The sequence below is a fragment of the Trypanosoma theileri genome, assembly GCF_002087225.1.
Source record: "Trypanosoma theileri isolate Edinburgh chromosome Unknown TM35_Tth_5_V1, whole genome shotgun sequence".
In the NCBI taxonomy this organism is placed as follows: Eukaryota; Euglenozoa; class Kinetoplastea; order Trypanosomatida; family Trypanosomatidae; genus Trypanosoma; species Trypanosoma theileri.
In genome coordinates this window covers 934,834-950,732 of record NW_021639847.1, presented here as the reverse complement: position 1 = coordinate 950,732, position 15,899 = coordinate 934,834, and the positions used below count along the sequence as shown (strand labels likewise).

Genomic DNA, 15,899 nt, shown 5'->3' with positions numbered 1-15,899 from the left:
CGTGGTAACAACATAAAAATAAAAGCGCCTTTTATTTCTATTATTATTTTTCTTCTTCTTCATTCTCGTTTTTTTCACATTTACTTTTGGAAGAAAAAAAATCATCATTATTTTTATTTTAATGTACTGCAAGAGAGTTATTAGAATATAAATATGTCTGTTACTCTCTTGGGTCATTTAGCTGAAGTTTCCGAAATTCCCGCAAGTCAAAGTAATGGGATTTCTCTTTTCTACGTTTATCCATCATTTCTACCTTACTTGGTGTACTTCGAAGGTCTTTTGAGGAGTCTACTCGAAGGTACAAATTAAAGGGTAATGCAAATGGTATACGCTTGGCGTATTCTACTATATGACCAATGCAACGTTCCTCATCCTCCTCAGACCACCAAAAACATGCTTGGGGGTGCACAAAGCAAGTCACATCCACTACTGGTTGAAGTAATTGATGTGTAAGATCATTCGAAGAAGAACATGTTACTTGTCGGAAGGAGCTCCTTATAATTAAAGAAGGTGCAAAAGGTAAAATCACAGGAATTCCATCTTTAAAATTTTGTGGAAGGGGCTCCCTAAACCACGGCACCTCTTTACCATCCGCGGACATCATCCGTTGTTCAGTTACTATATCACCACTATCTGATGCGTCGACTGTCGAATTGAATCGTACACTAAATGCACTCGAATACAAGCTCGGGTAATCAGGTCTCCCCATTTCTCCTGATTTTAGCTCTAATGGTTGTGGATTTCTTTCCACAGCATACATTTCTAACATTTCCCACACTACTTGTTGAGTAACAGCAGCATGAAGTTCCCACTCTTCGGCTGCCTCTTCAATTTGTGGTATTACTCGTGGATCATCTGGATTAACGCGGAACTCGTAGCCAATTGTAGAAACCTGAAAAGTTGGATTCTCTGGTGTGCTCCAGATACGTGGACTGAGAGAATGATTAAAGCGACCTACTACAGAAAAATCAGGCGCCGTTCGAACTTCAACGCGAACACCAGATCGTTCGACGCTTCTCACCGAAGAACGATGATACAACTCCAGCATAGAAGGATTAGCCTTTGCCTTTCCCTCAAAATAAACATCATTGGTGTGACCATAGAGTCCACACCGCCACCCATGCTCTGCAACACCTCGATTTAAACACAATGTTGTAGAATGTCTCGTGTCAGAGCGACGAAGTACGCCACATATTTTTGCCTCAATAGCAGGTAATAGGAGAGCTTTTTCTGCGTGTGATAGTTTAAGAACACTATCAAAAAGATCAATAAGTTCTTCTCTACTAAGCCATTTGAGTTCATGCCAATCTATTCCTTCATTCTTTAGTTTCTCGTAATATCGAGTGGAATCACAGAGCATCTTATACTGTCTCCTTCCAACATGTCCACTAAGCTTCTCTAGAATAAGGCGAAGTGAAACAAATCGGTTATTTTCATCTACAGCGTCAAATGAACTACTCAGAACCATTTTTCGAGATACAGAATATCTAGGGTGGTATCGAAGTACGTCGGCAGGCACAATACTACGCGTAGGCACCTTTGTCACCTTGTACAGTGTCGAAGAGCATCTCATACAGACCTATATATATAAAATAAAAAAATCTGTGTGGGGTATAAAAACAAAAACTACGCAATAAATAGAAAGCAAAAAAATGAATTGAAAAAAAGACATAAACCCAAGAAAACCTTTTAAATTTATAGTTTTCTTCTTTTTTTTTGTTGATTTTTCTTCACGGTACCAATTCATGCACCCAACAATTTAACTAATGACTCTTATCCCCTCACTTCTTCCTCTCCCCAACTCTACACAGAGTGATACCCAGAAAAATTCCCATCTCGCTCGCATACAATTGACCAGAACACTTGACGTGTATATGTACATACATATATACGTATAATATATATATTTAGGTAAACAGGGTACCTTTCTCTCTTCTTTTTTTTTTTAACTGGTAGTTCACATTTCAAATGTGACTGTACGGAGGCCATATAAACCTAGAGCACTTTAGCCTCATTCTGCAACTTATCGTACAACTCCTCAACCGACTTTACCTTGATACCAGCCTTGCGAGGTGCCGGTTCCGTTACATTCTTCCTTGTCATTCTAGGTTTTATATCCACACCTAGTGAAGTCACATCTCGAGTGTCAATGGGTTTCTTTCGCGCCTTCATGATATTTGGCAACTTTGGAAATCGAGGAGTATTGAGTCGAAGATCCGCAGCAATAACGCAGGGTGTTTGCAGTTCAACGATTTGATGTCCAGCGTCAATTTCACGACTTACTTTCGCCTTTCCATTGTTAACTTCAATTTTAGATGCGAAGGTCCCCTGTGGAATGTCAAGTAAACCAGCAAGCAGCTGAGTTGTAACTCCAAGATCTCCATCCACTGCCTGCTTACCTAGTATCCATATATCTGGTTTAAGTTCTTCATGAAGCTTCTGAAAAATCTTTGCAACAGCGAGTGGCTCAAGACCATCACTCTCTTCCTCGGGGGTAACAATATGAATAGCCTTGTCACAGCCAAGTGCCATTGCTGTTCGAAGAACTTCCTCCGCTTTTTTGTTTCCTATGGTTACTGCAATCACCTCTTTTGCAAGTTTCTTTTCTTTCATTTGAATAGCCTCTTCAATGGCAATTTCATCAAACGGATTCACGCTCATTTTAAGAGCGTCACTCTGAATCTTATTATCCTTCACACGTACCTTCACTGTGTAATCCACGACGCGTTTTACACCAACAACAATTTTCATTCTTGTTGGTATGCTGGTCGCAAAAAATACTGGAAGGGTACGTGAGAGCATTATGTCTACTTTAAAGAACTCCTAATGAGCAAAGTTTATTCAAAGATAATAAAAAAAGAAGGACACATACACAGGAAAAAAAGAGAATAGTAATGATAACAAAAGGAGAGAGAGAGAGAGAGAGAGAGAGAAAGAGAAGAGAATCCCTGTAATACCATATAAATAAACAAATATATATATATACTATAATGAGAAGATATTGCCATGTATCTCGATTCATAAAATGGGATTACATATTCGTAATAAGTACACTACACGAACTATGGGTTCGTGCCTCTTTTTTTTTTTCTTTTTCCTCTGTGAGTATTACTGAACCCCAAATGTTAATTATATCCTATTCATTCCCCTGTAAATAAAAAAAAAAAAGATGTGAAAACACAGCATGTGATCAAATCTCATCAACAGTGTACGTCTCCTGTAAACAAGAAAAAAAATGTAAAACTGCAATGAAAGCGCTATTTTTTCTTAGAGTTGCGCATCGTTGTTTTGCCGTTGAAGTTCGGTTGACGCATGCGAATAGACTTCGGTGTCACAGTAACCAGTTCGTCGTCTGTCACCCATGCGATGCAATCTTCAAAAGATGCACGAAATGCTGTGTATGACGATCTTCGTCTGTTCGATTTATCATTGGCATTTGATCGCAGTCCGCCAAGCTGCTCATTTCGCTTACATACGTTGATACCGAGATTCTGAAATAATGTCTTGCTGTTTTCCCCTACAATCTGTCCATAGTAAACGATGTCGCCCGGGACAACGAAGAAACGGCCCTGATGTGCCTGACCGGCGAGGGACCAGTCGGTGGCTTCGCCGTTCTCAACGGAGATGAGGGCGCCCGTCTCGCGTGTGGTGTCGATCGACGCCATTGGACGGTACGCCTCGAAGTTGTGGTGGAGAACGCCGTCGCCGCCCGTGAGAGTGTGGAAGCGCAGCGGCACGTGGGACATGAAGCGCACGGGTATAACGCAGTCCATCAGAACACGTTCATTCGATAACTGAGTAATCTCACCTATTTCTCCCATCTTGCTACTCAGAAAAGAAACCATGTCAGATACAAGTTCTTCTCGAAACTCAAGATTAACTCGTTCGTATGGTTCACATACTTCTCCATTTATAGTTTTAGTAAGCACACGAGGGGCTTGAATTTCAAACTCATACCCTTCACGACGCATATCCTCAATAATAACAGAAAGATGAAGAGGTCCACGTCCCATTAAAGTGATATGCGGTGTTCCAATACCAGTAAGTTGAAGTGCCGTATTAACCATCGCTTCTCGTTCCAATCGTTTTTGCAACGCATGAATATTTCCAAAATTTTCATTTGCTTCCTTTTTACGCCAACTGGCTTCACTGGCTTGTAGCACAAGGCTGTACGTAGGTTCATCAGGTCTTCGGTAAGGAAATTTATCTACCACTCCCTGATGACAAACAGTACATCCAATTTTAATAGGTACCTTTTCTCCAATGGGTTCTTGAAGAGTCATGATGCATATATCACCAAAAGATGCAGTTTGAACACTGCTTTTTTCAACTCCAACAAAAAGTTGAATATCCTTTACAAGAGCATCTACTTGTTTATCTTCCAAAGCGACTGTAACAACGTCACCAACTGAAACAGATCCCTTGAATATACGACCAATGGCAATTTTATGTCCTGTAGTCTCATTTACATCAACTTGAGCCACAAGCATTTGCAATTTCCCTCCTTCTTCTGACTGTGGGGCAGGAATAGTACTAAAGATCTTGTCAAAAAGAGGGTCAAGAGTTCCATCCTTCTTTGGTGTTTCATTCATATATCCGTCACGACCAGATCCATACATAAAAGATATGTCTAACTGAGCATCATTATCTGCAGTTTCCAAGAAAAGATCTTGAATAGCATCCTCAGTTTTTTTTATATTGGTATCATCCTTGTCAATCTTATTAAGACAGACAATTGCCTTAAGGTTGAGACCAAGAGCTTTTCGAAGAACGTAGCGTGTACCAGGGCGTACACCTTCCTTGGCATCAACAAGAAGAAGAATGCCTTCTACCATTTGAAGTGCACGTTCAACCTCTCCCGAAAAATCCAAGTGACCTGGAGTGTCTACAATATTAACCCGTCGCTGTGCCTCACCAGATTTTGAAGGAAGAAGGATAGCAGTATTCTTAGCAAGAATAGTAATACCCCGTTCCTTTTCTTGATCCTTGCTGTCCATAAGACGATTGCGGGCTTCCACCACAGTACCGGATTGCTTTAGCAGACTATCAACTAGTGTTGTTTTGCCATGATCAACGTGTGCAATAACTGCAATGTTGCGCAATTCACTCCGGGTCTGAAGGCACCGCATCAACGGGAAAAGTGCAACACAATAGTTGGCCCATGCCACCTTTCGGAAACCACGACGCATCACCCTATTCTGATTACCTTAGTAGATTGAAAACAGGCCCACGCACGGATATTTGTTTGTTTGTGGAAGTAAGAGAAGAAACAGAGATTACGAAGGGAAAAAAAAGAACAGATATCATTATTAGAAAAGAGACAAGAGAAATAACCCCATTACTCATCCACGCAAAAAAGAAGAAAATATATATATATATATATATATATATATATATATATACATATAACCCTTGTTAAATGTCTCAAGGTATCTGAATGCGAATATAACCTTATTCTTCTTAAGCGTATGTGTCACACTTTTATTTTTGTAGATCTAGCATAGCTTTATCAACAAGGAGCTCAGAAACTGGGATATATTCTGATCTTCCATCCGGCCAAGTCCTTCGAACTATCATGGGTATTCTTCCCTGCAAGAGATCATTTTTCGCAATAAAAACAGGGTCTACCAAGGAAGAATGTGGATCAGTACAACGCTCCGCCAACTCCAACGCACTTCGTTCACCTGCATTACTTCGATTGTGCAAAAACATTGAGGTACCGTTCACAATTTGACGTGCCCTCTCGCCAACAATGCGTGCCACTTCATATTTCGTCAAATAGACGCTACTCCTCCTCTCTTCCACTGGAGTGATTCGGGAACACGTTGCAACAGATGTTAGCTCATCCTCCTCCTCACCCACAATTTCTGAGTGAATCATTCGCACACACACAGTCTTGTGGTGTAGGGAAAAACGGAACTAAACACAATAAAAATAAAAATGAGAGAAAAAAAAAGACAACCAAGAGAATAAAACAGATAAACAATATAGATCTAGCAAACAGACGATCATAAGAAATATATATATATTCTTACCATACCCCAATTCTTTTTTTTCTTATTTTGCATTCAATTAAATTTACAAATAAATAAAAACCTGTATACCACATTTTTCACACTGTACACGTCACCTGATTCTCCAATCCATCCAATGCCATATTGAGTGCAAACACATCAAGGGGGGAGAGTTCCGCCATGCAACATGTAGTCATTGAGACTGCCCCTCCGTCAGCTGCGCCCGCCAAAGCAGTACGGAGAGGTGCAACAACAATGTCTAGTAATTGACGGAGGTACTCGTCCCAGCAGTTGCCGCTTTTAGTGCCCTCTCCAGTGGTTTTGCGAATAAGGACTTTACTTCCACTGGTGTCAAATTGAAACAAAGTGCTCCTACTACCTTTTCGACAATCCTCAGCAATGATAGAACGCACAAAATTAAGTGATTGAATCAATGGATCTATAAAGGATTTTTCACCAAATTGCAACTTCTTTACCCAGTTTTCCTGTGCTTGAATGAGACAGCGAGGAAGCATGTCTCTGAGGAAGAGATATTCTGACTGATTACGCAAAGATTGACTACTGGACCACTCATCACGCAAAGAATGCAACATTAACGAGCAAATAGACGCAAATGGTGTAACAACGAGAAACGAAGAATATAACAACATACGTAAATTAGCAGCACATCGTTGAATCATAATAGTAAAAATATTACGAGATATCCAACGATGTTTTTTGCTGGGGCATGTTGTTGCAATACTTATCAGCATTTTAACCAATTCAAAAATAAGTTCAAACTTTCTGGTACGAAAATTAAAGGAAGGAAATGTTGTACTCTTTTCAATTAAATCACATATTTTCGAAGATTCCATGTTTACTTCACCATTAGCAAATATACTATACGCATCAATATGAGAAAGTAAGACAAACAAAAAAGTTAATCCAGACATAACAGTGCATAGTGAAGAACTCTTTAGACTCTCCAGGCATAAAGGACCAGAGATAAAGAAGAGAGTCGTTGGAGAGTTAGAAAACAATGAGCAAGAGGAAGAGTTTTCACCTATGATTAAATCGAGAAATATCATCATAGCACCAACTTTTCGCAAAGACAGATAATCTGAGATAATATCATCATGATCAAAATTCGAATCACTATCAGAGAGAACTTGAATTATTTCTTTCTCGTCTTTGAAGTCATGCAACGAGGCTAGTACCTTGGTGTCACTAACACTCTTACCACGTTCATTGTCATTATATGTAATAATATCCATCGTTTCCCTACGAAATTCATTCTCTAAAGTATCCAGAAGAAGAGAGAAAATTTCTCCCCGAGGAAGAATGCGTAACAGTGCCTCTGTTACAGATTCTCCTATTTTCATAAAATCATTTTGTGATACCCCAGGAGATGAACATTCTAGGATAGAAGAAGACACTGACTCTTTCGTTTGAGGATTATTCACATGATAGAAAGATCTTGACCATTGAGAGAGAAGAATCAATACATTTTGTGTTAACTGATTGTTATCGTTATCATCATCATCATTATTATTCTTGTGATAAGGCTGAGCCGAAATGGTTACTGCCTTTACCATTAAAAGTAGCTGAGTTGTTCTTTTCGTATCTCTCGTCATAGTCATAAGGTCTAGTAAAAGATCAAGCAACGCCTCGAGCGTATCAGCGTTAATAGATGGTACAGAAAAATTTAAATCATTATATTCATCATCATTATCTTCACTACTAGAGTCACATTCCTGAATCTTATTTACCTTTTTTACCGTCTGTGGGAGTGCATCTCGTTGAGAAAGAGTACAAATAATATCTGAGATATGAGCACTCACACTCACATACCAAGCACGCATAGTCATCTGCGTCTTTAACAATTGTTCCTCAACAGTACCATTATTTTTTCGACGACGTATCGTATCTAATAAAATCTGTCGTAGAGCTGCACGAAGAAGTCTAAAATAAACAGTGATAACTTTTCCACTGCCAAACTTTACAATAGAAAGCAACTCAGAAAGAACTTCACGCGGGTCGAGTGGGCGAACGCTCGTTTCCTGTAAAACATTTTCTATATACTCCGCTGAGGAAGTGGAGCATAGTTTTGGTAAATCAACATCTAAAGCGGATGTGAATAAACAAGATTCCAAAAATTTTGATATAGAATACTTTAAACTGCGACTCTCTAGTGTATCTACAGCCTCCACAGCCTCTCGAAATACAGCAATAAGTGCAGCAGCATCACCGTCAGCCAATAGTGTATTCCACTGCAGCTGAGAATCAACATCACCTTCCATGTAGGGAACTAATGAGATGGAAAGGCTACAAGAATAATTAAAACGGACAAGGAAGAGAAATTAATAAAATAAAGACAAACCATTTATGATATAAATTAAAAGAAAAAAAAAAGAATTCACTTGACTCATTATCATTATTATTATTACTAATAATAATAATAATAATAATAATAATAATAATAATAATAATAATAATAATAATAAACAAGATCATCAACGTTTGTCGGGATGTCACTTTTTCCAGTTTACACTAACGCGCAATCACTGTTCATGTTGAGGGATTAAACTTGCAACCAAAATCAATAACTTTTTCGGGAGGGAGACAAAACTCAGGAAAGGCTCGATTGACAGTAGAACCTTGACAGGCCCACATTACATCCTGAACAGAAAAACCTCCTGAAACTCCTCTGTCAGTGCCGGATGTGGGTGTTTCTTTCTCCCTATGAGGAATATGAGAGTTACCCCTTCCCTTTTCAAGAGCCTTACTTTTAAAGACGGTCCTATCCCCCCATGGCCCAAGGGCACAATCTGCTCTTAATGAATCCAATGTATTTGCTAGAACAGTCTCTCTATCTAAAAGTCGACACCTTTCGAACTCAAGATCTGTAGTCTGTTGCATCAAGTGTTCTACTTTGTTATTGGCATTAGCTGCATCCTTCTGTACAAACTTTAACTGTTTTTCAAGCTCCGCACATTGTCGCAATAGTTGGGCATTCTCTTTCGAAAGTGTTGCACACTCAACTTCCTTGTCACGCAACTGACACTGCAATCCTTCTAGGGATCGGTAGTACCCACCTAGCGCTTTCTGAAGATCCTCTATAAATTTATTGTATCCCTCAAGCTTAGTTTCCCATGCTGTTCTAAGTGAGCGCATCTCGCGTAAACAACGTTGCGAGAGTTCCTCCAGGCGCTTACACTTGTCACCCTCCCGGGATGATAAATCAATCGGTGTTGTAGGGTACAGACGAAACATTACTTCTGCCATCTCAAACAGTAGATCATCTAGATCCAAAGACACATCACGCAGCACGTCAAACTCGGTCTGAGTTCCTACAGATACAGTCTCTACTTTCTCCAGACGATGTACTGTAGAGCACGCCAATTCATCGGTTAGACGTTCGAGTTGTCTAGAGAGATCAGCATTACGTACTGCAGCTGCCTCAACCTCAAGACTAAGAAGAAGAACCTCAGCTTCTGACATAAATGTCGTAGTGCACTAATGAAAAAAAAAATAAAATGAAGGATAAATAAATAAACATAAAAAAAAAAAAAAAACGAACAACATCGGAAAGCATGGGACACAAAACCACATACACCTCCGGAAGAAATATACATATATATATAAGACCTATTTATTTTAATACCAAAGTGAAGTTCACATACACACAGAAAGAGATAATAAGAGATACTCATTAAAAAAAGAAGAAAATCAACAACAACAACAAACACACCAAGAACAAATTTCCCTTTTCTCCATCAACAAATATATATCCCCTCTCTAGAGAATCTGAGAAAACTGATTGTAAACAGTCTTTCTGAGAGCAAAAACAGAGGGTGAAACCATTGAGGAGAGCGAGACGTTCCCATTGGCGCTCTTTCGAACACATACGCCAACGTCAAAAACAAGCATAGGTGCACTTTTATGAAATTCTCCCCGAAGACCTTTTTCATTTCGTGCGGTGTCACGAAGTCTATGCAAGTCTATCTCACCAACGTAAAACAAACCACGTTGAAGACCTCGTGACTCTCGTTCCTGAGCACACAACTGTGCCGTTTCACTTGAAAGACCCATAAGGGTAAATACAGTATCTTGGGTATCACCACTATCTATCTTAAGTCGTTTTATTGGTTGACCTTCCTCTGTTTCAAGGTCACTTGAAACAATGGAACTTGTCAGAACACCATCCACCCACCCAACATCCCATGAACCATTTGATCGTGACTCCTTTACTCGCTTTAGCGAAGATGGAAGTGTGTTAGCCAACATAGGATCAAGTTGAACCATGTATGAATATACGTGAGTAGCCAACTCCAGATAGCTACCCAAAGGCCTCGGAAGAAAAACATTCTCGCCACATTTCATTACTTTTTCGGATCGACAAAATTGAGTTAATGTTCTGTGATCATCAATAGTACCTCGTATTACCACTATTTTTTTAGGAAAGCTAAATCGAGATTTTAATAAACTCCGCATAATTGAAGAGTCTGCGAAGCCTGAAAGATCTGTCATAAAAACACGAGCATTTTTACGCATATTTGTCGTCACTAAGACTGTTTTTGAGGGAATGTTTGCTTCTGCCTGAACATCATTGTGTAACTGAATTCCTTCAGGTCCTTCATCACTGTAAACCCTGGCAGGTGCCCTGCGTCGCATAAGAGTTTGAAGTTCATCACTTACAGGAATTCCGTACGAATAATCCATCTTTTTCAATGATGCACTGTTAAGTGCAATGGTAGTCTCCAATATAGGGAATTGAAGATGTTTAGAAGTAAAACTAATGTAAGAAGGAAGTACAAGACCTGGTGTACACTGTTGTACCTTTTCAACAGTCTTTTCTTCCTCTCCACCTGCATCCTCATCCTTTTCACTTTCATCTTCTTCAATTGCAGCAACCTCATATGCACCACTTTCCATAGCTTTTTTCTGTTCTTCTAATTCATATTCTAACTGAATATAGTATTCTTCCAGTTCTTCCTTGCCCAATGGTAAACGTTTCGTATACTGTAATTTTATAACATCACCTTTACTTGATGTAGCAATTGTAAAAGCATTTGTTTGTTGTTTAGGTGTAGTAGGTAAAACAATTAGATTTTCTCGTTCATCAGGTTCAGTTTGCAAAAAATATTCAAGGAGTTCTGCGGATATACCATAATCAAGAGTCTCTCCATCAGCTATACAAACTTTTGGACCTGTCACATTCATAACCTCTTGTGCCGTTTTACAAGTTACAACATTTGCAAATAATGGATGTTCACTTAATATAACCTCATCCAGAAGAACTTCTGTCATGGTACTTGCCTTCCCCAACAATTCTGCTGCCTGCATAGACGCAAGGACAACAGTATAGTTATCTCCTCCCTTTTCCATAAGTAGACGTATAACAATGGTAAGTATTTCAAGACCTCTACCTGCAACAGATACTGGAATCAAAACATTTTTTCCATTTCTTAATGTACTTAAAACTTCTCGAATAAAGGTATTTAATTGTTCTTCATACTTCTTACCAGAATTCCCACTCAAATGAAGTGGAGAACCATCAATAAAGAGAAGTGTTGCAGTTGTAGGTGGCACAAATCGCTTTAACGCATATGAAGGTTTTAAAGAAAAATCTGGACAATAAAATAATTCATCAATTTGATATTTTATAAGCCATCCATGTCCTCCTAGCATTCTTCCAGTAAAAATAGGATAACATTCAACTTCAACATCACGATGACGAATTGTTACTTTACCTCCGTATGGTTCTGTTACACTTCGAAAAGTGCTGTATATCTTATCTACTGTCATTTCAAATTCTATCCCAGAATCAAGTTGAAAGGTATGGCTATTGGGAAAGAGATAAAGAAATGGATGCAAAACTCCATGAAGTCCAATCTTTGACGTGGAACCGGCAGCAGCAATGCAAGTTCCAGGTCGAATGTGCTCCAGCACAAAAGGAAGTGCACCGCATGAGGATAGTTCTGATGTGGAAAACAAGACAGCATGAACGTCACCTAGATAGGGTAAAAGTTTGTCAAGATAATGGGAGTCAAATGTATCATTCCATCCACAATCCAGTAAAATACGAATACCATCAATTTCTATTAAATTAGCAAATGGATCACTCGCATGATACGTGTCTCCTGACGGTGCCCCATACAGGTTTGTTAGTTTGATTGAGGCAGCAGAGGCCCGTAGCATTACACCACCTCAGAAAACTTAAGATACTTCCTCATCATAAGAAATTAAAAAAAAATCAAATAGAAAGATAAAAAAAAAAGAAAAAATACATTTGTTTAACAGAAAAAGAAAAGGACACATTTATAAATTTTGTTGCATGAACCAATGTGGTGGTAGGAAAAAAAAAAAAAGCAAAAAAAAAAACCTTCGCAAAGAGACGCAAAAAGCAAAAAAAAAAAAAAAAAAAAATGAAGAGCTACAATTATATGCAAAACTCTTCCTTTTCACCCAATTTTCTGTAAATAAAACCGCAGTACTTCTGCTCCTCTTCAGAAGTTGCCATTGTTGTTGTGATTGTTGACACTGATACACCTGTATGCGGTGTCGTTGATTTTGACACCGTACCAAAGCAGCGATTCAACGCTTTTATCGCCGACATCTCAAGAGCTTCCTTCTTTTTTGTACCCACAGAATAGCCAATTGTGTAGTAAAGATCATCAGAAATGCGAACACTAAGGTGAGAATGCCAATGTTGGTCTTTTAGCAGTGTTTCTTCTACAAGAGTAAGACCGTAGATATCTTCAAGAAGTCGCTGTAATGTAATGTGGTGGTGGGGCCCGCTATACTTTCTCTGTACGTTCTCCACGTCGAGAGTGTTCCCACCCATCTCTCGTACAACACTGGATGTTAAGTTCCAGAGGGATGTAATAAGATCAGAGTTTGGGGAAGTACGCTCCAGTTCAACTACTCGCATTTCATCCACCACATACAACTTGGCTTCATATAAGATGTTGGAACTTGAAGGTCGGATGTCGACTCCGACAAAGATGGAGGCTGAAGCTGAGATAGCCTTATTTTCCAGGAGTTCATTCTTCACAGCTTCCACTTGTGAAGCAAGAAGGCATCCCGCACGCGGCGTCACCTGTACCGAACCAGACTTAATAGACTCCACAGTTGAAGCATCAGGAATATCACCATCTTGAGGCATATGTGTATTAAAGGTATGTCTACAGCAAGAAACAACAGACTTTAGTAAAGAACTTCCTCGACCATGTCCCAGAAAAAAACGACTTTGATCTTTAGAATCATCACAATTCAGTGAGCTAGGGCTGCGACCAAAAAGCTGTACGTTGACAATTTTACCCCCCCCTGTAATATGTAGCTCTGTGGCCAAACCATATTTTATCATTACACATTGAGCAACAGTCTCCAGTGGTGTGGGAGCAGGTAGTTCTCTTGGAAAGGATGGAAATAAATTCACACGCTGAAGTGTGTCACTAAAGATATCGTTTACCTGAACGTCCTCCTTCGCAGATCTTGCAATTAAACCCCCTTCATCAAATAAACTTTTAAAAGCGTTAAATATAGCAGTAATAGCTGTGGTTGAATAAAACACTTCCCCGAGCAACATATCTCCACTCAATTGATCACCAATACCATCATTATCACTATTATTATTATTATTATTATTATTATTATTATTATTATTATTATTATTAGTGGTAGTGGTAGTAGGAGTAGCAGTAGTAGTTCTAATTAATAATTGTGCCTTAAAATGACCATTCGATTGAACTTTTTCTGTATGTTCAACCAATCTCCAGGGGCTTATGCTCTTATCACATATGTGGTTGCTGTTACTATTATAACTGGACCTTTCATTCATCAGCTCCACATATAATTGAACCCCTCTTCTAAAGACACTTAGTAGTGATTGACGATAAGGAACAGAAATTGGCTGAGATGGAAGCAGCTGCAAATTAGGTATAAAAGGATCACATTCTGCTGCAATTTCATATTCATTCCTAGGAATAGGTTCAGCAGATGTCGAAATACCTTCACAGGGAGTTACATCACCATCCTTATTAATAAGTCCACGATCCATAGCATACTGTATCCCTTCATTACATAGATTTTTAAAACATTTCCAGAGTGCAGCAGCAACCGCCTTCTGTTCACTTATTGATTTTTTTGGATCTAATGCTAGACAAATCAATTGACGATTACCTTTCTCATTCACAAAAAATAGTTGTGTCGCCCATAAAGCCCTTGTAGTACGTATTCCAAGTTCTTCATTCTCAGAGTTTGGAAGCAGTTGTACGGTATCAAAGACGATTTCTTTTTTTTCACAACGAGCAGCCCAGCGCAATTGGGCTAACAACCCCTTGGAAATATGAGGACAAATAGATTCTTTACTAGTAGCCTTTGTAGATCGTAAAATCTCTTTTACATCCATATGATACGAGAGCTGTTCTTGAAAAATGCGTGGAAAACATCGTTGAATTGCTATCACACATGCAAGTTCTTCTGCTGCTTTTTTATTCACTCCAGCAGCACGGGCGATAGTAATAACAACAGGTGTTTTTGTGCTGTCAGACTGGTCACCCCAGGAGAGTTCTGTATCTATTGTGGTAGTGAATGTAAGGTCATTACCCTGTGAGGTAATAATGTGTACTCGTTCCTCCAGCAAACCATAAGTGTGCATTAACAAACGACGTAATATTTCTTTGGGACGAAGTCCTTTTTGGGGAAGGGCCAAAACTACAGGATGATCTGCGATCCGTTTACGAGCTTCTTCTGTCGCGATGCTATTAACATTCTCTGCTGCCTTTTCCACACAGGCCAGGACAATTGATAAGGCGTCATCGCGCCTTCCATCTAATACATTTAATTGACGACCCCCACATGATTCGACAGAAATTTTCACTTGTTCATCATTTATTAGAGTCGAAACAACAGTTATATCCTCATTTAATGCATTTCGAATAGTATCTAGATAGATATCCATCTCGCTTTTTCCTTTATCACGTTCAATATGTCGTGGTGGTAAAGGCATACCAGCTGATTGAAATGCTTCTCGAAGGGCACGTCGTGCAGTCTGAGAAAAACCTAATCCTATTGATTCACCCAGAAATGATTCTTTTACAGCAGTTTCCTCAGGTGATAAATCTGTACCATGAGAACGACTCTGTAATGAAACGGAGACAGAATGTGTTACCGTTCCTTGAAGGTCCGTACCTTTAGAATGATCAATATGCAATCGCAGTCTTGGATACCGTTCTGTCAGTACTCGTTGGGCAACGGCAACATCCTCAGCACGATCGTGTAGGTCCAGAATAGTAATACCATGACCATCTGCCGTACTAGTGGTATTACTATTAGTATTAGTACTAGTGGTATTAGTAGGAATTAAGGCAGCATCCACGGTTTTGACAAGATCCCACGGCCATCTAACAGCATCTAACGTAGCAATTGGAGCCCAGGAAGGTGTTTCATCAGCTGTTAAAGCCTCAATAATCAAAGTAGAGCTACTAGTTATACAAATACGAAACTCTCTCATCCATTTTTTCTGAAGCAACTGAAGATCAGAAACAACATTAGAAAAAAAAGGATTTACCTTCATTTCAGGCGTCTCGATAGATGTAGTAGAAAGAGAACACTTTCCCTCATTAACAGTAAACGTACCAGATTGATTAAACGTATTGGAGAAGTGTACCAAAGTGTTGACAGAGAGAAGTCGCCATGGTTGTCTGCAGCCTAATCTATAAAACCGTCTCATGCCCTCTTGTCTAAAAAAAAAAAAAAAAGGTAGAAAAAAAAATAATTAATATACCAGCTCAAGCCAAACGTATAACAAGGAAAAAAATATATTCACATCAATCACTACTCCGTACCCTCATATTACTGCATAGGATATAAAACTTCTAACAAACCTCACTACCGGCACCG

The 15,899-nt window shown here is 39.1% G+C and overlaps 8 protein-coding genes across 8 annotated transcripts; all 8 read right to left on the bottom strand.

The window, feature by feature from the left end:
* Window positions 1–160: 160 nt before the first annotated feature.
* Window positions 161–1,573, bottom strand: TM35_000054610 (uncharacterized protein; the record flags this gene model as incomplete). The annotated part of the gene is made up of 1 exon (XM_029023116.1): window positions 161–1,573. The coding sequence occupies one exon, from the start codon at window positions 1,571–1,573 to the stop codon at window positions 161–163; it is 1,413 nt and encodes a 470-aa protein (XP_028885931.1).
* Window positions 1,574–1,995: 422 nt separating this feature from the next.
* On the bottom strand, window positions 1,996–2,802 carry TM35_000054600 (putative electron transfer flavoprotein; the record flags this gene model as incomplete). Its single annotated transcript, XM_029023115.1, has 1 exon — window positions 1,996–2,802. One exon carries the CDS (start codon window positions 2,800–2,802, stop codon window positions 1,996–1,998), a length of 807 nt encoding a protein of 268 aa, XP_028885930.1.
* A 455-nt stretch (window positions 2,803–3,257) lies between these two features.
* Window positions 3,258–5,189, bottom strand: TM35_000054590 (putative elongation factor; the record flags this gene model as incomplete). Its single annotated transcript, XM_029023114.1, has 1 exon — window positions 3,258–5,189. The coding sequence occupies one exon, from the start codon at window positions 5,187–5,189 to the stop codon at window positions 3,258–3,260; it is 1,932 nt and encodes a 643-aa protein (XP_028885929.1).
* A 292-nt stretch (window positions 5,190–5,481) lies between these two features.
* TM35_000054580 (putative DNA-directed RNA polymerase subunit) lies at window positions 5,482–5,880 on the bottom strand (the record flags this gene model as incomplete). The annotated part of the gene is made up of 1 exon (XM_029023113.1): window positions 5,482–5,880. One exon carries the CDS (start codon window positions 5,878–5,880, stop codon window positions 5,482–5,484), a length of 399 nt encoding a protein of 132 aa, XP_028885928.1.
* Window positions 5,881–6,112: 232 nt separating this feature from the next.
* TM35_000054570 (uncharacterized protein) lies at window positions 6,113–8,293 on the bottom strand (the record flags this gene model as incomplete). The annotated part of the gene is made up of 1 exon (XM_029023112.1): window positions 6,113–8,293. The coding sequence occupies one exon, from the start codon at window positions 8,291–8,293 to the stop codon at window positions 6,113–6,115; it is 2,181 nt and encodes a 726-aa protein (XP_028885927.1).
* Window positions 8,294–8,561: 268 nt separating this feature from the next.
* TM35_000054560 (uncharacterized protein) lies at window positions 8,562–9,494 on the bottom strand (the record flags this gene model as incomplete). The annotated part of the gene is made up of 1 exon (XM_029023111.1): window positions 8,562–9,494. The coding sequence occupies one exon, from the start codon at window positions 9,492–9,494 to the stop codon at window positions 8,562–8,564; it is 933 nt and encodes a 310-aa protein (XP_028885926.1).
* Window positions 9,495–9,791: 297 nt separating this feature from the next.
* Window positions 9,792–12,194, bottom strand: TM35_000054550 (putative cleavage and polyadenylation specificity factor; the record flags this gene model as incomplete). Its single annotated transcript, XM_029023110.1, has 1 exon — window positions 9,792–12,194. The coding sequence occupies one exon, from the start codon at window positions 12,192–12,194 to the stop codon at window positions 9,792–9,794; it is 2,403 nt and encodes an 800-aa protein (XP_028885925.1).
* A 241-nt stretch (window positions 12,195–12,435) lies between these two features.
* TM35_000054540 (uncharacterized protein) lies at window positions 12,436–15,729 on the bottom strand (the record flags this gene model as incomplete). Its single annotated transcript, XM_029023109.1, has 1 exon — window positions 12,436–15,729. The coding sequence occupies one exon, from the start codon at window positions 15,727–15,729 to the stop codon at window positions 12,436–12,438; it is 3,294 nt and encodes a 1,097-aa protein (XP_028885924.1).
* Window positions 15,730–15,899: the final 170 nt, after the last annotated feature.